At 36.9% G+C, this 24,344-nt stretch overlaps 3 protein-coding genes across 3 annotated transcripts in view; 1 reads left to right on the plus strand and 2 right to left on the minus strand.

Annotated features, from left to right (window-relative positions):
• Nucleotides 1-24,344, minus strand: part of LOC142339444 (uncharacterized) — a 512,010-nt gene that overhangs the window by 122,593 nt on the left and 365,073 nt on the right. The window lies entirely within an intron of this gene.
• On the minus strand, nt 660-9,034 carry LOC142340409 (uncharacterized). Its single transcript, XM_075390985.1, has 2 exons — nt 7,944-9,034; nt 660-870 (listed from the first exon to the last, which is right to left on the minus strand). The coding sequence occupies exons 1-2, from the start codon at nt 9,032-9,034 to the stop codon at nt 660-662; spliced, it is 1,302 nt and encodes a 433-aa protein (XP_075247100.1).
• Nucleotides 20,259-24,344, plus strand: part of LOC142340075 (uncharacterized) — a 43,265-nt gene continuing 39,179 nt past the window's right edge. The window contains exon 1 of the mRNA XM_075390487.1: nt 20,259-20,878. Coding sequence (XP_075246602.1) covers nt 20,429-20,878 — 450 coding nt within the window. The 5' untranslated portion in view covers nt 20,259-20,428. The remainder of the gene's footprint in view (nt 20,879-24,344) is intronic.

The raw sequence follows: 24,344 nt of genomic DNA on the forward strand, positions 1-24,344 counted from the left end.
CAAGGTTTGAAAAGGAACCGACAATGCCTGGAATGAGATGACGAGTAAAAGCTGCAAAAAAATTTTTTTAATTAAAAAATAGTAGCGAGAGAATACAAAAATATTGTATATAGGTTGATCAAGGAGAGGAGAATAATAATCTGGTAGCCAATCAATCAGTTGAACCAAAACTGTGTGATATCATTCAGACGATTTAAAATTTTTTCAAATTGGAAGAATTGCTCCTTTCACTTTTTGGCTAGCTTTGAATTTGACTGGGGATCGCCAAATATCTGCTTCTTGTTCATTTTTAAATGATACATCCTCTGTAACAGGGATAGCAAAGTCCTCGGGAAAGTCGTCCCCAACTTGAGACTGAGTGTAAACTTCAGCTTCGTCGCCGATCGTTTCGCCATTTAATTTGTGTTCAACTTCCACAACTTTCGTCTTCACTTTCTTCCCTTCAACAGGAGCGCTTTTGCATCTAATTGCTTCAAGGGATGAAGTTATTGCCAACTCAAAAGGCTCCCGCAGTGCCAAATCTGTCTCGGTCAAGGTTTCACTGGATTCACTACCAATAATTTTTGTGACGTTGATCAATTCGTCCATTGTGAGCAATAAACTCGATTGTCTGGTCCATTTATCAGATATTGTATTGATTTTTGAATCAACCGTAGTTGTTAGTTTGAAGACCTTAATGTAAGCGTATACGCTCGTTTGAATTTTCTGAGCCCGATTCTGACAAATCGGTTGTTTTTTGGATCCAGGTCCCACACGTTATCCAGTTTTGATACCTCAAGATCTTCAGCAGGCGTTACTCCAGTGAAAGGCTGTGCATTTTGCAGCTCGAGGTCACTTTGATCTTTTCGTTTTCTAATCCACTGCGCCATTCTAAATCATTGCAAGCAATGAAACTATGAACTAATTTTTTGAAAGAAAAGTGTTGCGTAGGTATGACCAACTCCCGTGAAAGGTATCGGTTTCCCAGTATCACTTCCAATTTCAATCAAAATATCGTGAATATAGTTTTTATCGACAAGCTTAGATTGGTTTTGTCAAAAGAGTGACGATATACAGCTGGATATCCGAAACGGCCTGTGATGGAGGACTCCACTTTTTCAGGACCAATTTGAGTTGCGTCAGATAAAGGCAAAGATCCTAATAAGGGTGCCTTGGTATTGCCAACAAACTGTGGCTCAATAATGTCACAATAAACAAAAGCAAGATGATACAAATTGATATCCGTTGGAAAAACTGGCTTATCTTCAAAGTGGTTTGTTTCCGGAGGAAAGTTTATTATGCGTCTCCAACGGAGATTTCTCTAATCCTAATATGTATATGAGATCATCGGAAACATTTGTCAGATGAACACAGTCCTTTCCTTCGCATAGTACATCAACACCTTTGGACGTAAGTTCTTTTCTCGGGAAAAACTGAAAATCTTTTTTTACTTTTATCGATTCTTGTCCTCTAGATGAATAGATTCCTTTTTCCATGCCATCAATCAATTCGAACACGCTTTTGTACAAACCTTTAGGAACACGACAATTTGATAAGTAGATGCCAAGTTTTCATTTGATATAGTCAAATTTACCTTCAACGATATTGAAGAACTTTTTTGGACAAGTTATGCTAGAGAGGGAAACAATCCACTGATTATCGCCAAGTTCTAGAGGCGCGCTGAGTGATGTACGGAAGGACGCAAGTGTTTTGTCGGGATAGCAATCAATCGACGCATTGTATGATAAATCGATCGTAAAGAAACTGTTTTCTAATTTTGTCATCAAAACGTTGCAATCACTACTGCCTAAAGTTGGCAAGCACTTCCTCTTTAAAAAAATTAAAAAACGGCTCATGGCGCAAACTGTAATTTAATCAAAACTTTAACTTACCAGCAATGTTGTCGGAATGAAGACCAAGATGCTTTTGCATATAAAATGGATGACACTCCTCCAATTTTTTATTTTCTTCCAATGAGAAACAAAATGTAGTAGTGCAAGTTAATCTGAAATAAAGTGGAAAGGCTGTTTTTTTTTGAAAAACGCAAACAAGAGCTCTCAGTAAAAATGTGAAATCACTTTAATTTGTTTTTTGCTGATGAAAAACAAAAACAGCGAAAGAACGAATTTTACAATTTGTAAAATTGGAGCAAGACATCCCTCGCTTGTTAGAAGTAATCCTCTTTTTTAAAATCTGTAAACAGGAGCAATATAGAGAATTGAAAATTATTCTGAAAAAGGAACATAGTTGAAATTTACATTTTGTAAAAAGTAAAAGCTGAGTTTTTTACAATTTGTAAAAAAAATAGAAGCTGAGTTTCTAACAATTTGTAAAATGTAGAAGTTGAGTTTTTACAAATTGTAAAATGAGATGCCTAAAAATTTGACAATTTGTAAGAAGAACGTAGTTGAAAATTTACAATTTGTAAAAAGTAGAAGCTGAATTTTTTCACAATTTGTAAAAAGTAGAAGCTGAGTTTTTTACAATTTGTAAAAAGTAGAAGCTGAGTTTTTTACAATTTGTAAAAAGTAGAAGTTGAGTTTTTACAATTTGTGAATTGAGATGCCTAAAAATTTGAAAATTTGTAAGAGGAACGTAGTTGAAAATTTACAATTTGTAAAAAGTAGAAGCTGAATTTTTTCACAATTTGTAAAAAAAAGAAGCTGAGTTTTTTACAATTTGTAAAAAGTAGAAGCTGAGTTTTTTACAATTTGTAAAAAGTAGAAGTTGAGTTTTTACAATTTGTAAATTGAGATGCCTAAAAATTTGAAAATTTGTAAGAGGAACGTAGTTGAAATTTTAAAATTTGTAAAAAGCAGCAGCTGAATTTTTTTAATTTGTAAAAATTAGAAGCAGAGTTTTTTACAATTTGAAAACTGTAGAAGCTGAATTTTTTACAATTTATAAAATGTAGAAGCTGAATTTTTTACAGTTTGTAAAAACTAAAAGATTAGAGCAGCAAAACAAAAATAAGTAAAGCTTATTCGAATAAACAACAACGCTAGGACAAAAGCAAAAATTTTAGTTGAGAAGGAGCAACCAAATGACGGTAAGCAACAGTGTGAGCAAAATGACTTAGTTGGAGCCAGGCAAAACTAACCACAACTTGCTAGGCGATACACCAACCAATCAGACAAAATCTGGGAAAATGATCCACAAAAACAAAGAATTAAAGCATTGAGTCCTATCAGAAAATTTGTCACAAACGAAAAAAGAGCAAAGAATGAATGAAAAGTAGAGAAAAAATTAACCAATCAGTTTTTTTCGCTAACTCAAATTAAAATTCAAAAACACAAAACGAATCAACAAAAAGGTTGTTTTCATAGTGAATCAAGTTTTTTTTAATTTAAAAAAAAATTTTTACATTTTGTAAAAATTAGTTGATCCGACAGACAGGTATCACGATAACAAGAGTAAGAGTTTTTTACATTTTGTAAAAATTGTTTTACAAATTGTAAAAATTGTGCATTTTTTGTTTTTTGAAGGATTCCTTGGAACGATGAAAGTTTTACAATTTGTAATATGTACTGTTTGTTTTCAGAATTTAAAATAATTTTGGAGAACTATAACTTTTTGTAAAAAAATTTTTACAATTTGTAAAAATTTTACATTTTGTAAGATAAACTGATTGTTTTTAGAATTTGAAGTACTATTGAGAAAAGCAGTTTTTACAATTTGTAAAAAAAAATTAACAATTTGTAAAACCAAATTTTTTTACATTTTGTAAAAATTATTTTACAAAATGTAATTTTTTCTGCAAATATAAGAAACGCTGACTGTGTGCATGTATCAGTCAGTTGTTGCGTATAAACGCGTGAATGTGTGTGTGCGCTTGTGTGTGTGTATGTGTGTGTGTGTGTGGGTGTGTGTGTGTGGGTTGGTGTGTGGGTGTGTGGGTGGGTGGGTAGGTTTGATGGAGGGGGGGGATACACATTTTTAGTAACTACTTTTTTTGATAAATTTTGATATTTTTTTTAGAAAACACGCAGCCTTTTTCGAATAAGTAGGTGGAATAAGTTAGGAAGATTTAACTGTTTAGAATGAGTAAAATTGTTGAGGCAAAAATACTGTTTTTTGTAGGTGAGGATAAAGCGTGTTGATATTAAGAGCTATGACAAATTAATGTGCTTGCTCTAACAAACAGGAAGTTATTTTTAGCAAACACACATATTCACGCACGCATACACTCATACACAAAACAAGCATACACACATACTCACGCACGCATACACTCATACACACAACAAACACAAACGCGCACTCAAAAGCGAACAATACGGCAGCTGAAAAAGTGGGGGGAATTATGACGCTATATGTTTTGCTAAAAATTGAAAAAGGAAAATGAATAAGCTTACTGTGTCATCTAAAAATAGAACAACATGATTAGTCGGGTAGGCTCCGAAAACCGAGGAAGATTGGATGTGCTGATTGGGTGCCGAGTATCACCCTATCGGCATATGTATTCTTCTAATATGGCAAAAAAAATGAACGCCACGACGACGCACCAACCTGGCAAGACTAAAAAGATTCAACGATTCCCAAATTGGTATAATGTTTTGCGTTGTATCTTCTAACGGATGAAATGGAGAGACGAGGACCTAATTGTCCCGGGTTGAAGTTTCTTTGATTTTATACAAGGATCATATATGATTTCATATTGTCCATACTTGATTTCTTAGTACGGTCCTTGTATGAAACCAAAGAAATCATATATGATCCTTGTATGATTACCTAGAAATCATATATGATCCTAGTACGAATACGAAGAATCATACATCTATTATTTGAAAATCTTTAACCATTTATATATATTTTTTTATTCGGTAGGGCATCACCTATATGATACCCCGGCATCACCTTGTGATCCGCCAAGAGACCCCAACCCCTAACGTACAATATCAATTGCAAGTTGGGCACAAAATAAATTCACAATTACACAATTTATGTACAACCATTCGTTAAAAGAAGTTTAATACATATTAAGAAAGAGTTTCAGTTTAAAAAAGAAGTATTGAAGCAGAAAGTTCTCGTTAAAACTGAGTTTCTGTTCCTGTTGTATTAAAGACTTCTTTTGCGTCCGGCGCACTCAGCCATTTCAAGCACCATGGAGGGCTTCTACTGGCTGAACTTGGAATTTCAAAAAGATAATGGATCGGATTCATGGCTAGCCTCGTAGGGATGGTGTGATCGGCAACTTTCATTATCACAAGGTAAGTAACAAGTACTGTTAATTAATTAAAACAAAAAAAAATAAATTTTCAGGATATTAAATGTTTGATGACGTTGGTGGGACTCGAACCTCATTGTGTGGATGTCAGAATTTTAACCGTTATTAGTGCATTGCACTAAGTTTTGTTCTGTTTTTGGAGGTGTTTGGCATCATAGTTTCATTGTTCTCAGTTTGGAATTGTCTGAAAAGTTGAGACGGATGAAATTGGCTCATCCCGAGTCTCGAACCCACGCTCGCATTGTTAATATTGAGTTAGCTGTCCGCGCTAAGTTCCATGTTTGATGGCCCATAGTTTCAATACTCTTTCAATCGCAATACGAATTAACTTCCAACCAATTAAAGCAGATAGGTAGTATAAAACAAATGATCTTAATTCGTATAATATAATAGTCGTCAGTCTGAGGAGAACAAATGCAAAAATTTTCTGTTCGAAAAGAAAGGACTGAAAAAGTTAAAATTAATTTTGTTTTAATTTCATAAGGGAAAGTGAATAAAAAAAATCAAAACTGACGAAAAACAAGAAGTGCTTGATTAAAAGTGCTACGCTGACCTAACCATAAAACCACTGAAACCAAACCGCGCGCAGCACAAAGCTAGATGATGAAGTGTTTCTCTTGTTTAATTTAATTCAGTGGAGTATGAAATAGATGGTAAAAAGACTGAAATAAAGATTTCAAAAGGAAACGAAGCTTGTTTAAATTGATAATTGCCGTAATTAGTTTTTGTTTTGGTGTTTTTGGTGATCTGTTCAGCCCCGAATTTACTAAGCGAGCGGCTGGCTGAATAGAATGAAAAGAATGAAGTGGATTAAGATTAAGTTGTGTCTGGCCCCGAATTGACTAAGCGAGCGGCTGGCCATACACTCATAATATTTCTGATCGGATAAAAGGACGCCTATGTGCAAAATAAAAAGTAAGAGAAGGAAATAAAAGGAAGGTGACACTTCTCGGATTCGAACTCTTATCGGTTCGATTTGTTAGTTACGTGTATACGTGATTCTCCGCTGCGCCAATCGGCTTGGCTTCAACAATTATACTAAATCATTTTGAGTTGGCTGTAGGTAGTAAACGCTTTGACTGATATATGAAAAAAAGAAAAACAAAATCGCATAGTGATAAATAAACAAAGTTGGAGTCGAACCGTAGCTGTAGGTATAGAGATCTTCGTGTTCGTTGCTCCTCACAACTGCGCTACTGGCTAATAATTTGTTTTATTTCGTTTGCTAGTCATTAAAATCGTGTGATGTTTTTCGCTGAGATTTCAATATAAAGTTGCACTTCCTTGTTATCCCACTTTTGTCTTCGTCTTCCTATTTATTCAATTCCTAAGTTTTCCACTGATGTCAGTCCGGCTGCCGATTTTTCTTGGAAAACAATTTAAGGCCTTGAAATTGGGGATGCACTGGGGCTCGATCCTCATTCTGTCATTCATCAGTGTTTTGAGCTGCTACCTACGCCGGATGGCTAGTGTGCACCAGTTTGTCATTTCTTTTTTCCTTTTTGTTTAGTATTGAAGGTGGTCGAGAGTACTTTTGCAATTATTAAGCGGGCACTGCCTTTTCTTGTGAATTAGTTCCACTACAGACTGTATGTTATGTTTAATTGCCCGACTAATATACCCATTTGCTAGTTTAATCTGAACTTCTCTAATTGTTTGCATGTTTGCGTCTTCATGAAGTTTTTGGACCTTGTAAAATCTAGGTTATCGTAGGCAGATCCTCAAGGCTCTATTCTGGACACATTGTATTTTATTAATGAGTGCTTGGGATTGGTCAATCCAACAGGCATTTGAGTACAAAAAAAGAGGCCGGATCCAAGATTTGTATACCAATAAAAGACTCTCTTCGTTGATGTTTAGATTGCTAAGTCTCCACAGTTGAAATAACCTGCTGTTTGCTCTCTTTATTAGGCTTTGGCAGTGATCGTTCCATCTGAGATGAGGAGTGAGAGTAATACCCAGAAATTTTAGCGTTTGTGTTTTTCCGACGGGTACGCCTTTTATTTTTAAATTGAGCTCAGACTTTTTCTTAGATGGGTTTTTAAAAATCATGTACTGAGTTTTGTTAGGATTTATTTTAATTTTCAAGTGGTCACACCAGTCTATAAGGCTATTTAGTGATGATTGCAGATTGTTTTGAATTAGTTGTGTTGAGCGAGATCTGTAGTACAGGGCAAAATCGTCAGCGAACTGTGAAATCTGTGCTTTCATTTTTGGCAATCGGCTAACGTATATAAGGAAGAGAATGGGAGCAATTACACTGCCTTGGGGCACACCGGCTGTCGGGCAGAAACTGGCGCTAACGCTAGTATTTATCTTTATGTAAACGTTCCTTTGTGACAAGAATGAATTTATCCACTTAATGATTGGGATCTTCAGCTCAATTGAATTCAATTTGTGGATCAACCCTAGACGCCATACGGCATCAAATGCTTTTTCAACATCCAAGCAAACTAAACCAACCATTTCAGACCATTGGAAAGCTTCACTAACGTGCTGAGTGAGTTTGATAAGATTGTCTGTGGTACAGCGATGTTTCCTGTAAGCGCTCTGAGTTTCGCCAAATACATTTAGACTTTCGCAATGTTCTAAGACAATGTTTTTCACAACAGTTTCGCAAACTTTGGCCAGGCAATTTGTAAGACTAATAGGTCGATAATTTTCAGCCTTTGATCTGTTTTTATCTTGCTTTGGTATCATTGTTATCTGTGATTCTTTCCAATTTACTGGAACATACGAGTTGTTAATTGAACTAGAAATGAGGAGGCAGGCTAGGGCTTTTATACTCCGTGGTAACTCACTGAGCACTTTGTAGCTGATTTTATCTGGTCCGGGACATGACTTTCTCGATACTCTCAATATTTCATCGAATTCTTTTGTTTTAATCACAATACAAAGTTGCTCGGTGTCGACGTTTGTACTTAGAAATGCTTTGGTTTCTTTTTCGATTTCCTCGTTGTGTTCGGCAATTTCTGTTGGTACTGCTGTGTGGTCTTTCATTGTGTCTTTTAGGAGTTGTTTGAAAAGCTCGCTTTTCTCATGATCTGTGACTGCCTTCGACTCTTTATATGTTAAATCGGGATAGTCGCGAGTTTTTTGTTTTGACTCGTGGTCATTTGTTAGTTCTTTTATTGCTCTCCAAAAACCTTTGCTGCCCTTGTCTCTTGCACGTGCCAGAATTTTAGCTCTTTTTTGTTCTTCTGATTGCCTGATTGATCGTTTGATTTCTTTCTGCAGATAATTTATCTCGGTTTTTAGAGACCTAAATTCATCGTTAACTGCACCTTTGAGTTCTCTTCGCTTTTTCCTTTTCAGTTTTATCAATTTTTGTGTCTCAATACTGTAAGGAAGCTTGTTTTTGTTGACATAGGAGTCTTCCAACGATTTGTGTATTATTTCAACCAGATTGCTGCTAAACTTGTTTAGTTCATCCTTTCCCGGATACTGCGCAGGCCAAAGGTCCGATGATCTATACGATTTTCTAGCGTTTTCTCTGAATTGTCTGAAGTCAATTTCCGATTTCAATTCAAATTTTTTGCTGATATTGAGGTTAAACGTTGTGATTGTGGTTCTATGGTCACTTCCCAGATCCTCTGAGACTTCGAAATTACTAAAATTCCTAAAAACTGTACTATCGCAAAAGTGTAAATCGAGCATGTTTTTACTTTTTCCGTCGAACGACTGATATGTGTGGTGACCGTTGTTTAGGAGTTTAAAATGACCGTTGTCTATTAGATTCAGGAGTTTCTCACCGTTTTCAGAATCATACGAGCAGTTTAATTCTTGGTGGGGAGAGTTGAAGTCACCACAAACAAAAACATTTGTCATACTTTCTGAGAATACTTTTTCTAGTGAGAGTGGTTTTCCAGGTGAATTGTAAACAGATATTATCCAAAAGTCTCCAAAATACGGTAGCGTGATGCATAATTTTAGTATTTCCAGTGTTTTTCCGCTGCAATCGTTCTCTTTTTCAGCTGGTTCTGTTCGGTTTATGACGATGTTGTTCTTTATTAAAATAAGAGAGCCATGATGACTGTTGGTATAAGTTTCTGTTGCAACAACATAATTACGAAGATGGTTGGTTTTCTGCCATTTTTTCACTTCATTCACGCAAATTATGTCTATGTCATTTTCGGCTAGGAATAAAATGAGATCGTTTATTTTGTTGTTTAGACCTCGACAGTTCCATTGCAAAATTTTGAGCTTATCCATTTTGGTTAAAGTTTTGGCTGTTTGATGTGTTGTTAGGCGGCATTGAATTAACAGGGATTGCATTTGCACTCTTAATGCTCTCATGTATTTTTTGACCATCAATTTTTTCATTGAAGATGCGTGAGGCGCTGTTAGAGACAATGTTTATTATATCACTATAGGACATGGTATTTAGAACTGTTCGTATTTTGCTCAAGACTTCGGCTACAAGAACAGCTATTTTTTCAGTTTGTGGCGGCATTTCAACGTTGGTTTGCGGTTTCAAGTTTTTCGATGCAGTAGAGTATTTATTCTCATTTATCTTTCTTGAAGCCTCAGCTAGCTTCTGCTGATAGGCCGGACAACCGCGATAAACTGTCGCATGAGCACCGCCACAGTTAGAACACTTAGCGTTTTCTTTTTGAACAGTACATTCTTTAACACTGTGCTCCTGCGAGCAGCGAAGACATCGAGTAGCATTACTGCATTCTTTTGCCGAGTGACCAAATTGTTGGCATTTGAAACATTGCATTACATGGGGTGGTTCACGGCTTGCTTCACATCGGTATAGCTGCCAACCTATTTTGACACCATGTTTCTGAGCTGCACTAACATGGTTATTGGAATCAGTTATGACTCGAATTAATTTTGTTGGTTGGCCAGTTGCTCGGCTTGTTATTCGTGTAACTTTGCTGACATTCATTGCGTTGTTGTTTAGGAGCTCAGCTTTTATCTCATCTTCACTAATGCTGTGATGCACATTTACAATCACGAAGCTTGGTTTGGTTTTTGGCTTGGGAAGTGTGTTTCTGGCATTCACAGCAGCATTAGGAAAGGCTTGAGTTAGGTTTACGGTCAGCATTAGACATTCTCTAGAAGCGAGGTCCTCAGGTTGAATAAAAAAATCGGTATTGTTCTTCAGCTCTCTTATGTGCTTTATTTTGACCACTGGAAAGTTTGATCTGATTGCTCTCGCAAACTGTATTTGTGATGGCCTTGGATCAATAGAAACAACAATTGGTCTAACGTTGGTGATTGGAATTTGTGCCTGTTTTCTGAACCTTTTTCTTTTACTTCGCACTTCATTAAAATCGCTTTCATCTTGTGTTGTTTCGTCGGCTGTCATTCTGGCTTCAGACAGAAGCCTTTCAATTTGGCTCATTTTAAAACTCAGCCTCAAAGAGGCTCTGACTTCTCGAAAAGTTCTCTAGTAAGATTTTGAAGATGAGGGATAAAACTTAGCAAAAAGTAAAGACTTTTGAGCTTAAGACTTTTGAAGTTGAGAATGAAACTGGAAGATAAAGCAAAATAAAAGTCGGGATTTAAGAGGAAAAGTCAGGATTTTAAATCTTAAGCAAGTTAAAAATCTCTTTTAGTTGGAAAGCAACTTTTAGTGAAAAATCTCTTTTTATAAAAGACTCACTCCCAAAGGACTTTCCTGCACAAAGTGGAGTACTTGCTTGTGGCTTTCCTATCACACTTTGAGGTACTGATCCGAAAGTGACATTAATAGCTTTTCAATCATCATGGACAATTTGGGCACAAAATAAAAGAGTATCTCCAAACAAATAACAAAGTTTTTGACATACTCTGAAGCCAGTTTATACACACAAATGCTCTTTTATAAAAAAAATTAATCACGAAAAAAAACCGCATATCACGTCAAATTCGTTTTCTGAATATGTTTAAACCACAAAGTTATTCTTTTAGCGCACACAAAGAATCAAATGTGGATTGCACATGCGATTTAATAATTTAATAAGTCCTCTGACTACATTATGCGAGAATTTGTGGCACCAGTCATTGTATTATGTGTCATATATGACCTTGTATGAAATCGAGGAAATTTTTTCAACTTCAATGGAAAATCAAAATTATACAGTTTTTGGTCTTTGAATTTTTTTTGTATGATCCTTGTATGATTTCTAGGAAATCATATATGGTCCTTGTATGACTACCAAGAATTCATACAAATCATATATGACCTAGCATGATTACTAAGAATCATATATGACCTAGTACGAAATCAAAGAAAGTTGTATGATCGTTGACCCGGGGTAGTACCGGGCTCATACAGAGAACTAATGGAAAAAATATTCAGATGTCACGGGATGAAACTTAATCAAGCCTCAAGTTCCCCTGAGTCAGACGCATCAATTGATTTAGGTGAGCAAATATTCTCATTTGATGCACGTTGCCAAGCCAAGGACGAAATTCTAAATGCAAAGAACTTTCCAGGTATAAACGAAACGGCCGGAGAATTGCTTAATTACCAGGTACGTTCAAATTTAAGTGTAACTTTACAGCAGTACATCAGAGAGGCCGCAGAGCACCAATCCATATTCAAGCAGACAATGAATGGGAATCTATAAAATTAATTAAGAACGACCGTATTGAGGGATTACAGCAATGTAGTAAACAGTATTACATATCGCCTATCATTTTTCATGTTAAAAGTGACAACTAAGAAAATCAGCAAACGGTCCCGAATGAAGCTATTTCAAAGAAACAATGAATGCCCAATATCCATTGTTTAATTGGTTCACTTTCTCAACACATCACAGCTAACGAATCATCATATGCGGACATGGTTATCCACGATTGATCTAAAGTATGCATATAGTCAAATTCACCTACACACAGAGACGGCAAAATGTTGTGCTTTAACATCGTTAGTGATGATACCACGGGTACAAATATATTTCACTCTGGGTTCTATGGTCTAACAGATATGCCTGCAAAATTTCAAAAGGCATTAGACTGAACGTTAGCAAAACTGCATGACAGGCACTGTTTCCTCAGAGATTTCATAAAATTTCTAATGGTGCCAAAGAGCAACATAATTATCTAGTGTGCAAATGCTTGCGACTATTAGATTACGAAATTTTTCAGTCCATTTAATAAAATGTCATTTCGCGACACATTCGATTAAATGACTGGGATGTGAAATTTCTCAAAAATTGATTTTGTCTATTAACTTCAAGAACTTCCGCAGCCAAAAAATTAACTCACGTGACAAGGTTCAAACTGTTAAAAATTTCTAGTAAGTTAACATCATGCTACGAGACTCATTTCCAATCAAGCCAAAAGAGGGAACGCATTCTGTGACATTTTAGAGAATAATTTTTTCGGGTGGCTAAAGAGATACCAAGTAGCATTTGAAACCATTAAACAGGGACAATTTGGGAAATTGCAAAAACTACACACTATTATACCAATCGGAAGACCAAAGTGAAATGTGATGTATCGAAAACGGATTAGATGCCGCCCTGGAGCAGAACTCAAAAATTAGATGGCAACCAATATCATATGTTTTAAGAGTCTTGAATGCGCGGGTCGAATGTCCTCCTTAATATCCTCCCATTTTGATGTAAGAGTGGGGGTAATTTGTCTATGGGGGGTAAATTGATGTAAGAGTGTGGGGGTAATTTGTTCAGAGGGGGTAAAATGATGTAAAAGTTGGGCTGCAATGGGAGGACTTTTGAGGAATTACACCCCTGACTGAAATTGCCATGTAAGAGTGGGCTGCTATGGGCTGCAATGGGAGGACTTTTCATGAATCCCCCCTGACTGAAATTGTCATGTAAGAGTGGGCTACAATGGGCTGCAATGGGAGGACTTGTCAGGAATTACCCCCCTGACTGAAATTGCCATGTAAGAGTGGGCTGCAATGGGCTGCAATGGGAGGACATTTCAGGAATTACCCCCCTGACTGAAATTGCCATGTAAGAGTGGGCTGCAATGTGCTGCAATGGGAGGATTTTTCAGGAATCACCCCCTCACTAAAATTGCCATGTAAGAGTGGGCTGTAATGGGAGGACTTTTCAGGAATTACCCCACCAATGACTGAAATTGCAATGTAAGAGTGGGCTGCAATGAGCTGCAATGGGAGGACTTTTCAGGAATTACCCTTCTGCCAAGGGGGGTAAAATTGTGTAAGAATGAGGGGGTGAATTGTTCAGAGGGGTTTTAATGATGTAAGAGTTGGGCTGCCAAGGGGGGTTAAAAGGTGTAATAGTGAGGGGGTAATTTGTCCAGAGGGGGTAAAATGAGCTAAGAGTTGAGCTGCCAAGGGGGGTAAAATGGTGTAAGAGTGAGGGTGTAATTTGTCCAGAGGGGGTAAAATAAGGTAAGAGTTGGGCTGCCAAGGGGGCTAAAATGGTGTAAGAGTGAAGCTGTAATTTGTTAAGAGGGGTAAAATAAGGTAAGAGTTGGGCTGCCAAGTGTGGTGAAATGTTGTAAGAGTGAGGGGTTAATTTGCCCAGAGTGGGGTAAAATGAGCTAAAGGTTGAGCTGGCAAGGGGATAAAATGATGTAAGAGTGAGGGTGATTTGTCCAGAGGGGTTAAAACAAGGTGAGAGTTGGGCTGCCAAGGGGGTAAAATTTTGTAAGAGTGAGGGGTTAATTTGTCCAATGGGAGTAACATGAGCTAAGATTTGAGCTGCCAAGGGGGGCGAAATGATGTAAGATAGAGGGGGTAATTTGTTCAGAGGGGGTAAAATGATGTAAGAGTCGGGCTGCCAAGAAGGGTAAAATGGTGTAAGAGTGAGGGGGTAATTTGTCCAGAGGGGGTAAAATGAGGTAAGAGTTGGGCTGCCAAGGGGGGTAAAATGATGTAATAGTGAGGGGGTAATTTGTCCAGAGGTGGGTAAAATGAGCTAAGAGTTGAGCTGCCAAGTGGGGTAAAAGGGTGTAAGAGTGAGGGTGTAATTTGTCCAGAGGGGGTAAAATAAGTTAAGAGTTGGGCTGCCAAGGGGGCTAAAATGGTGTAAGAGTGAAGGTGTAATTTGTTCAGAGGGGGTAAAATAAGGTAAGAGTTGGGCTGCCAAGTGTGGTAAAATGTTGTAAGAGTGAGGGGTTAATTTGCCCAGAGTGGGCTAAAATGAGCTAAAAGTTGAGCTGCCAAGGGGGTAAAATGGTGTAAGAGTGAGGGGTTAATTTGTCTAATGGGAGTAACATGAGCTAAGATTTGAGCTGCCAAGGGGGGTAAAATGGTGTAAGATAGAGGGGGTAATTTGTTCAGAGGGAGTAAAATGATTTAAGAGTCGGGCTGCAGAGGGGGGGTAAAATGGTGTAAGAGTGAGGAGGTAATTTGTCCAGAGGGGGTAAAATGAGGTAAGATTTGGGCTGCCAAGGGGGGTAAAATGATGTGTGAGTAAGGGGGTATTCTGTCCAGAGGGGTTAAAATGATGTAAGAGTTGGGCTGCCAAGGGGGGTAAAATGTTGTAAGAGTGAGGGGGTAATTTGTTGATATGGGGCAATTCTAACAAGTATAATTCATATATATAGACCATCAAGAGCTGGACAAGCTTTGACGGTCTGGAGGATAAGGCAACGCAGCTGAGCGTACAGAGGTTGTGGGTTCAAGACTGGCAGTCTTCAGGTATGGGGGCTAAAACAATGTAACCTTGAGGGGGTAAAATGATGTAAGAGTTGGGCTGCCAAGGGGGTAAATCGATGTAAGAGTGAGGGTCAATTTGTAGTGATGGGGCAATTCTAACAATTATTATTTATATATATATATAGACCGTCAAGAGTTGGACAAGCATCGATGGTCTGGAGGATAAGTCGACGCAGCTGAGGGTACAGAGGTTGTGGGTTCAAGACTGGCAGTCTTCAGGTATGGGGGCTAAAGGTTGATGGAGTTAAATGATGTAAGAGTTGGACTGCCAGGGGGGTAAAATTGTGTAAGAGTTGGGCTGCCAAGGGGGGGGGGGGGGGGTAAAATGACGTAAGAGTGGGGCTGCAATGGGAGGATTTTTTAGGAAAATGCAGTTCAAAACTCTTACGTTTTTTGGGCTGTATTAGGCTTCCAAGGGGGGTGAAATGGTGTAAGAGCGAGGGGGTAAAAGGCAAATTAACCCCACATTATTACAGCTTTTTTGGTCTGCCAAGGGGGGTAAAATGGTGTAAGAGTGATGGGGTAAAAGACAAATTACCCCCGAACTCTTACATCGTTTTACCCCCCTTTGCAGACCAAAAAAGATGTAAGAGTGTTGGGTTAATTGGTCTTTTATCCCCTCACTCTTACACCATTTTTTTCCCCTTGGCAGCCCAATGCAGCCGAAAAAGACGTAAGAGTTTTGAGCTGCTTTTTCCTAAAAAATCCTCCCATTGCAGCCCCACTCTTACATCATTTTGGGCGGAAAAAGTCAACCCGAGTGAAGCGGAACAGAAGTGCAACATTATTGAATTAGAGTTATTTGAAGTCGTCTGCTGTACAGAAAATCTTAATTATTATTTGCATTTTCAGCGATTTACAGTAGTGGCATATCATCGGTCACTATTTTCCATATAGGAAGAAAAATTTTATAAAGACGGAGATCGATTATTAACGTTCGACTTCAAAATTGAACAATCAGTTGGAACTAGAATAAAATTTGTCAAGCCTCACGTGACATTGTCGGTTAGAAAAACTGACCAGGCAGGCCACAAATTTAAATTTTAACAGATGAACGGAAAACTAAATGAAGTTCGTTAAAGAGGCACACCACACAAACATTCCATTAAGTTTAAATTTAAGCGTAATACTAATGACGTTTGAGATATCGAGTTTAATTGTTTTAATGAAGAACCTTTTTCACTCAAGGAACGACAAAATTAGAAGAGAATCAAGCAAACAAAAATGAGTAAGCATGTTCAGATTCGCATTCGTTGGGGACAGCACAATCCATTCTGATACGTCTATCGAACGATTGGGTGCCAAAATGTATTAAGAGCGCCATTTACTTGCATCCGTCGAACCATTATGCGTCCAAATTCTCTTAGAGAACCCAGATTACAAATTTTTGGTCGCTAAAACTTGGAGGAACGTGCAATTAGCAATTAGCACTTGCAAAAGTGGAACGCTAAATTTTGTGGCCTTAACTTACGTGACAAGGTTCAAACAGTTAAAAATTTCTAGTAAGTTAAGATCATGCTACGAGACTCATTTCCAATCAAGCCAAAAGAGGGAACGCATTCTGTGACATTTTAGAGAATAATTTTTGCGGGTGGTTAAAGAGATATCAAGTAGCATTTGAAACCATTAAACAGGGGCAATTTGGGAAATTGCAAAAACTACACACTATTATACCAATCGGAAGACCAAAGTGAAATGTGATGTATCGAAAACGGATTAGATGCCGCCCTGGAGCAGAACTCAAAATTTAGATGGCAACCAATATCATATGTTTTAAGAGTCTTGAATGAAGCGGAACAGAAGCGCAACATTACTGAATTAGAGTTATTTGAAGTCGTCTGCTGTATAGAAAATCTTAAATATTATTTGCATTTTCAGCGATTTACAGTAGTGGCATATCATCGGTCACTATTTTTCATATAGGAAGAAAAATTTTATAAAGACGGTGATCGATTATTAACGTTCGACTTCAAAATTGAACAATCAGTTGGAACTAGAATAGGATTTGTCAAGCCTCACGTGACATTGTCGGTTAGAAAAACCGACCAGGCAGGCCACAAATTTAAATTTTAACAGATGAACGGAAAACTAAATGAAGTTCGTTAAAGAGGCAGACCACACAAACATTCCATTAAGTTTAAATTTAAGCGTAATACTAATGACGTTTGAGATATCGAGTTTAATTGTTTTAATGAAGAACCTCTTTCACTCAAGGAACGACAAAATTAGAAGAGAATCAATCAAACAAAAATGAGTAAGCATGTTCAGATTCGCATTCGTTGGGCACAGCACAATCCATTCTGATACGTTTTTATCGAACGATTGGGTGCCAAAATGTATTAAGAGCGCCATTTACTTGCATCCGTCGAACCATTATGCGTTCAAATTCTCTTAGAGAACCCAGGGTACAAATTTTTGGTCGCTAAAACTTTTAGGAACGTGCAATTAGCAATTAGCATTTGCAAAAGTGGAACGCTAAATTTTGTGGTCTTAACTTACGTGAGAAGGTTCAAACAGTTAAAAATTTCTAATAAGTTAAGATCATGCTACGAGACTCATTTCCAATCAAGCCAAAAGAGGGAACGCATTCTGTGACATTTTAGAGAATAATTTTTTCGGGTGGTTAAAGAGGTACCAAGTAGCATTTGAAACCATTAAACAGGGGCAATTTGGGAAATTACAAAATTTACACACTATTATACCAATCGCAAGACCATTTAGCAGCCATAACTTGGCGGCTCTAACTTAGCAGCCCGCTCGAAGTAAGGAAACACAATTTTTGGTGGTGAGGCCAAATCCACTAATACTTTTAATCCCATCAAAACCTGAAACGAAAGTACTTGCCTTGCCTTGGAAACGGAAACGTTTGGCTTATTCACAACCTTAAAAGACTTCTCCAAATACTTCCCCCACCAACCCATCAACCCCTCTTTCCCAGCAACCTTTTGATTAGCTTTGGAAATGCTTGCGAATAAGTTTCTGATAGGGTGTTACAGATAAGGGGAGGGTTCCAAAATGATCTAATTTAGGAAATTGACAAAAAACTTCGCGTTTAATGTTCTGCAAAATTGTACTCTTAATTTCAATTTTAATTAAAGTTTGACCCCCTTCGTACTCTAAATAAGTTAGCCCATTAATGTCAGCCTCCCTCGGGCCTTGTGGGCAGCACTCGGGTGCAACCGTCCTCGTGGCAGGGCACTAAATCCCTCGGGCCGCTGAGTTTCATGTGCTAACATATAATTGGAGAACCCAGGGTACGAAAACTTGGAGGCAACTGCAATTAGCAATTAGCACTTGCAAAAGTGGAATGCTATGTTTTGCGGCCCTAGCTTAGCGACCCTAACTTAGCGGCCCTAACTTAGCGATCCTAACTTAGCGGCCCGCTCGCAGTAAGGAAACAGGAAAAACAGGAAAAAATTAGGAAAATTGATGAAAACTTCTCGTTTAATAATTTGCAAAACAGTACTCTTAATTTCAATTTATTTAAAGTCTAACCCCCTTCGAACTTTCTGGTTCTCTAAATATATTAGCTCATGAATCTTAGCCCCCCTTGGGTTTTCGGACATGCGCGTTAAGATCAGATCCAAAACAACGCGAACTCAATTCTGATCGAATCCACTTGCGCTAAAACTGTTTTTTTTTTGTAATTAATAATACAAAAAATGTATTATTAACAAGATTTGTACAAATCTTGTTTGTACGAACAAAAAATAAAGAAAATTGCAAGCTCTGTGCAAACTTGCAAGATCTTTGAATGGGTATCAAGAAACAAGATCTTGGCAAGATAACCAATAAATATTAACAATGACATGGCAATATATAACATGTTTTAAAAGGTAAAAACCACCTTTACACAAGATATAAACAAGAGCACGATATTATATGATTATTGGTGAAATGTCAAAGTTTACCAAGAATTATCAAAAATTATCAAGATTGATCAAGAATTATCAAGAATTGTCGGAAAATTCAGCTCTCGTTAGTTTAACAAATAGCATTTGATCCTAATTATTTCAGTATGATGAAATTTTAAGTGGGTGCAAGCTCGGTATGTACATAGTTTTCACCTTATACAGGACCGCCAACGGGAAGGCCCCCACTAAGGTTGCAAAAAACCTAAATATCTAAAACATTGATCAACATCACAGTCAAAAACTACTAAAATAAAATTTTGGATATTGGATTGAGGAACAACTATCCTTCTGTTGCTGTATTGAGTTAAATAGAAGACCAGGTATTAGGTGGGGAACGCTTATTCGAGATTATTGCAGTTGGCTAATCAAAGGATTTCTCAATTTCTTTTTAATAGAGAAAAAAGGAATATGAGACTGACTTGAAACAAAGTGATCTGAAGCCGAAGCCAGGAAAAAGTTATTAATTTTTGCAACATTCCCTTGCCATCTATTTTTGGGATAAACAATCAATTATTGAAAAATAAATTATTTTAAGGCTGAAAGATGCAACTGATCCGCTTTACCCAAACTTTGTACTTTGAGTTCTCAGAAGATTTTTGTTTTCCGTTCTAGGGACAAGATACATCGAGCATCTATCAGAAACCTTAAAAAATGATATCAAGATTTGTCAAGATTGTGTTAAGAGCTGTCAAGAAATGTTCTGGTTTATCTTGATAAGATCTTAATGGCAGTGAATCGAAACTTGATACACCTTGATAAGACATGATACCCCTTGATGATCTTGACTTCTATTGCAAAACTTGAAACATCTTGCGAAGATCTTGAAATACTAAAATTTTATGATAAATCTTGATCATATCTTATAAAGGTAAACCAAGAAAGTTTCTTGACGGCTTTTGGAAAATGTTTGACAAATTATGATAGCACTTTTTTTATGGCAGCTATCAGAAACCATAAAAATAGTTATCAAGATTTGTCAAGATTTGGTCAACAGCTGCGACCCACTTGCTCTCGAAATTGTCTCTGATCAGATTCACTTGCGTTCTGGGAAATCTTTCTGGTCAAATCTAATTGCGCTCCAGTGTCTGATTAAAACATCCTGGTTTTTGAAGTAGCCTGGAACAATTTATTATGAGCTCAGAAGCTACGAATGTCCACTCAAGTAAATCAGATCAGAAGTTCGTTCGGTCTGGGACCGCAGAAGAGATTATTAAATCTCAATCCAAGCATGTTCCACAAACACCACTTTAAAATGTTGTCTTAAAACTGAGCTATTTTTATTCTCTCTCAATATCAATTATGTCATTGTTGAGTGTTTTACTTAACTTCGTAATTTTTCATTTTTTCTCTTTTCAAATAAAGCTATCAACTGTTTTTATTGCTGTGCGTATACACTGCAAAACATTCCAAAACCTCCGAAAATTTTTGCTCGTCAATGACAACATTTAACTCGTTGTAACGTCACAAGCACGCTTAAGCAACGTAAACATTAGTAGTCATGTAAAAAAAGTTCTCTAGTACCAATCATCAATTTGCAAGATGTCGCAAGTGATCACAAGTATTTTTTGGAGCGTGAAGAGACGGTCGGTTTCTGCTAGTCGTCCTTCAAACTGTCGCAGCACTATTGTATTACCAATAAAGCTTAAATTGTGAACAAGTAAACGCAAAAAAAAACGTCTCGAACTTTTAGTCCGCAACTTATAAACAAGTTTTGTTATGAGCCTCAATCCTTTTATGCAATGGGAAAACCAGGGAGGCTCCCACATTACGTCACACCATTTCCCTACTGTCAACAATCTTGACTTGGACACCAGAGCTGCTAGTGGCGAAGAAACTCTGGTCCGAAGGAAGGTTAAGCATAGACCGGCCAGTAATGCAGAATCTAAGCAGCATACTCTCGACAACCGTCGCGGCGTTAGGGGAATCCCAGAGGAAGAATATATCAGTAGCGAAGCGCTGTCTTGCTCCGAGTCACAATATGACACCGACTCAACAATAACCAACAGCTACGTGCAGAGAAATCAAGGAAGATCGAAGAAAGGAACGGTGAAGTCGACGTCGTCTTCATCAAGACGGTCCCATTTAGACAGTGATACTGATGAAAGCCATGTCTTTGCACGCAGAAGCCAATCTTCTGCAGAAGACTACAACCATATAAAATCGTTGGTGAGTTGATATCTACATCTGGAGAATATATAGCATTGATATTAGATTTGAGAGATCCAAAATGAGAGTCTGAAACTTTTGATGAGTGCTGATACAAGTTGCCCCAGTTTTGAACCGCAGAATTGATTCGAAAAATGTTTTTTTTTTCGAAGCACAATTATTCTAAAACTGTTTTTCTGTGTGTCAAGATTTATCAAGATCTTAGCAAGTTTTGCCGAGAAAATTTCTTGCCATGTCTTGATAAGATCTTGTCAAGATCTTACCAAGATGATCCAAGAAATTTTTGCCCATCAAGATCTTAGCAAGATTTTTCAAGTTTCGCAAGAAATATCAAGATCTTGCATGACATGGCAATGGTGCATCAAGTTTCGTTTCACTGGGAAAGACTCTTCGCGGGGTGAGGTGGTAGTGAACTAATCAAATAAATTTTCATTTGATAGTTCATCATGGTATTCTCCTCTCAATGGTGAGATTTATGTCTGATCATGGTCCCACAAATTCGAATCGTTGCACTTTCGAATCGTACTCGCGAATTTTTAATTTTTCGAATTACTTCGCAATAATACGCACTAACTCGTACAAGTTTGAGTCATGGCCAAACTTTCGTCTGGATCGTCTGATCATGACATAAAACAGCATTGAGGAAGTCTAAATAAAAGTCTTTGTTCGTTTTCCAGTTCATCAATTCAAGACTAAGACTACATGACTGCAAAGTGTAGGTAGTGGCATTATAATAGTTCTATATCACTACTGATGTTAGACATGCACTAATACTTGCCTTTCACTGAAACTGACCTGGCGTCAGGGCGGGAAAAATTAGTATGCCGGTTTTATATCAGTATTTGAAAACCAGAGCGTTGTCATCAGACACATCACTGTCCACCACGAGGCTTCAGACCGAGGAGAATTCTGATAGGATTCTACAACACAAATATGCTTAGATTTTTATTTGATAAAATTCGTTTTTGACGAGTCTAATAGACATTTTTTGTAATTGCGTTGAAGTTAATTGAAGATAGCATATGTTTTTCTGGGGCCATTTCATTTAAATGATGCAAATGCGTGAGTTCAAAAATCAAATTTCTAAGGAGTTGAACATTTAAAAGTTGAGTGTCGATAATTGGTACCCTAGGTCATGAGAAAAAAATCCCTAAAGACACGTGAGAGACACCCGCATTAAAAAAATGAATTTTCACTTATAAAAAACTAACGTTTACTTGAAAACATTGAAAGTCACCTGAACTCACCCAACAAAATAAATTAAAGCTCATGAGTTGGTGATACGCTTGAAAAGTCAATACTAATTTTTTAGCAACATTTTTTAATGATTTTTGGTTAACATAGATTGGTTAACTTGGTAAACATATCTATGGTTATCAATACAATAGATTAAAAAATTTATTGAATCATATTTCATCAGTCTTGTTCAGTTTTAAGAACATGAAATGTTTCTTTTTATTCTCCTCACTGTTGTCGGGTAAACTTGAAAACTCATGTTTGAAAAGTATCCGAGTTGGAGTGGCAAAAGGTCCATCGGGTAAAAACGCATTGACGAGCACCAGTGCTTTATATCAGAAGCAATTTAAAAATTCCACTGTTTTTTTGCAGAAGAGATAGTGCACTGTTTGAATTTTGTTCAGTAAAACTCAGAGAAAAAAATTCGTGAAAAAAATTTTGAGTTTGTCAACGTAATGTATTCCATTGCATTCGGCCTCCTGACATAACCACGCCTTATGTTTTAATCAGACTAAAAATTGACCAAAGCTGATTAATAATGAACAAGAGTTATGAAGTTCTTCGACAAAAACGAATGGACGATGAACTCAAAATACAAAGCAAAAGTCTATGAATCTTTATGCCTTAACAAAAATTGAGGTATAACTGTGACGAAACGTTTGAAAAGTAATCTCGACCTAGAACCTAGAACAGAACAAAATGATTAGGAAAAAGAAATCTCAGAGTCTCATGACATCCCTTACCAATGTGCCCAAATGAAACTTGGCTTCTGGATGATAGCAGCATCCATTGTTCATCTCCTAGTAAATACCAGACGTTTGAAACATGCAACCGAAGAAAAGAAAAAATGGAGTAATTGCAATTTTTATGAGAGGAGCGGTCGGAACTGCTCCATAGGATTTCAGGGCCATTTCAGCGCATTTCAACCGAAACAAAGGCATCTAATGTGTGGAAAAATGAATATTTATCTTTTAAAAACAACTGCAAAAACATTAACTTGCAAATAAAGTAGGAGGTTGTGTTGTTTGAAATATGTCAACGAAAGGAAAACTTAGGAGAAAACTGTACGCTCAAACATAAATGGTTTTTGCTTTTTAATCAAGAAAAGTACATGTAGTCTTTTTTTAATTTATTCATTTCCTTACACCGTTTCCTCTGAGCTACGTTAGACAGTTGAAGGAACTGATTTCAAAATGCAACGATAACACTAAAAAATTTGGTTAAAGAACAATACAATTTGAAAAAGCTAGTCTTCAAACTGAGGAAAAAATTACACTAATTACAATAAATTTTTATGTTTGGGACAAAAATTCTGCTTTTGAAAAACATCAGCAATTGGTTTCATGAAATAAAACTTTATGCGTTAGGAAAAAAATCAGAGCCAGTCCTTTGTCATAGCTGATTGAGAATCCAATTGAGAGCTATGCAAAAAATTCAAACTTCTATGGAAAGTGAATGCAACACAAAACAATGGACAATAAACATAATTTTTCTAAAAAAGGAAGTGCTCGAAAAAAAAGTTGTTCTGAAGATCTTTTGATGTTCTCGCAAAGTGAGCTGCAAAATTTTTTTTATTTTATTAGGAGACGAGGAAGCTCAAAGAAACAGGTAACTATCTTAACAAACCAGGGGCCAGATTATTTCAGATAGAATTTTTTTAAAAGAGAATTAATGAAAAATATACCACAGGAAGGTAGAAAGTGATCTGAAGAAGATTTCAGACTAGGATGAACTCAACAGTTAAATATTTTTCAAAACAACAGTTAGCTTAATCGCCCACTCTTACCTGTCTGCTGAACAAAAGCTTTGAAATTTTCGTTTTGCAATTGATGAAAGCAGACAGTAATCATCCTGTTGCATAAAAGCTGAAATGCTTAGATTGATTCATACTACCAATCAGTCAGTTTGTGGCAACAATTAGGAAAATAGGTTTTGGAATAATGCTGCAGAGAGCAAAGTTAGATATTCAGTTTAAACTAAATTCATCAATTATACATCAATTTTCATAAAGGGCAAAAGAATTTGAAATTGAAGCTTCAATATTTTTAATTGCGTGCGTCAGGCAAATTTGCGAAGATGGTATTGCAAAATCAAGTAATTTTTTATCGATCACAAAAAAATATGGTGCAGTTAAACATATTGATTATTCAAAAACCAAAGCACTATAGGAAAGTATTTTTAAATGTAAACATTTCTTCAATGGTATGTAAAGGACAGGCATCAGTGCGTA

Source organism: Convolutriloba macropyga, chromosome 5, assembly GCF_964194025.1.
Source record: "Convolutriloba macropyga chromosome 5, txConMacr16.3, whole genome shotgun sequence".
Taxonomy (NCBI): domain Eukaryota; kingdom Metazoa; phylum Xenacoelomorpha; order Acoela; family Convolutidae; genus Convolutriloba; species Convolutriloba macropyga.

What these genes read in the sequence shown, in the direction of transcription:
- LOC142340409 (XM_075390985.1), bottom strand. Translation starts at nt 9,034, where the DNA reads ATGACAAATGTTTTTGTTTGTGGTGACTTCAACTCTCCCCACCAAGAA. An exon ending in TCTAGTTCAATTAACAACTC is followed by an intron (nt 871 to 7,943) that starts GTATGTTCCAGT and finishes GCAATGATTTAG; the next exon opens with AATGGCGCAGTGGATTAGAA.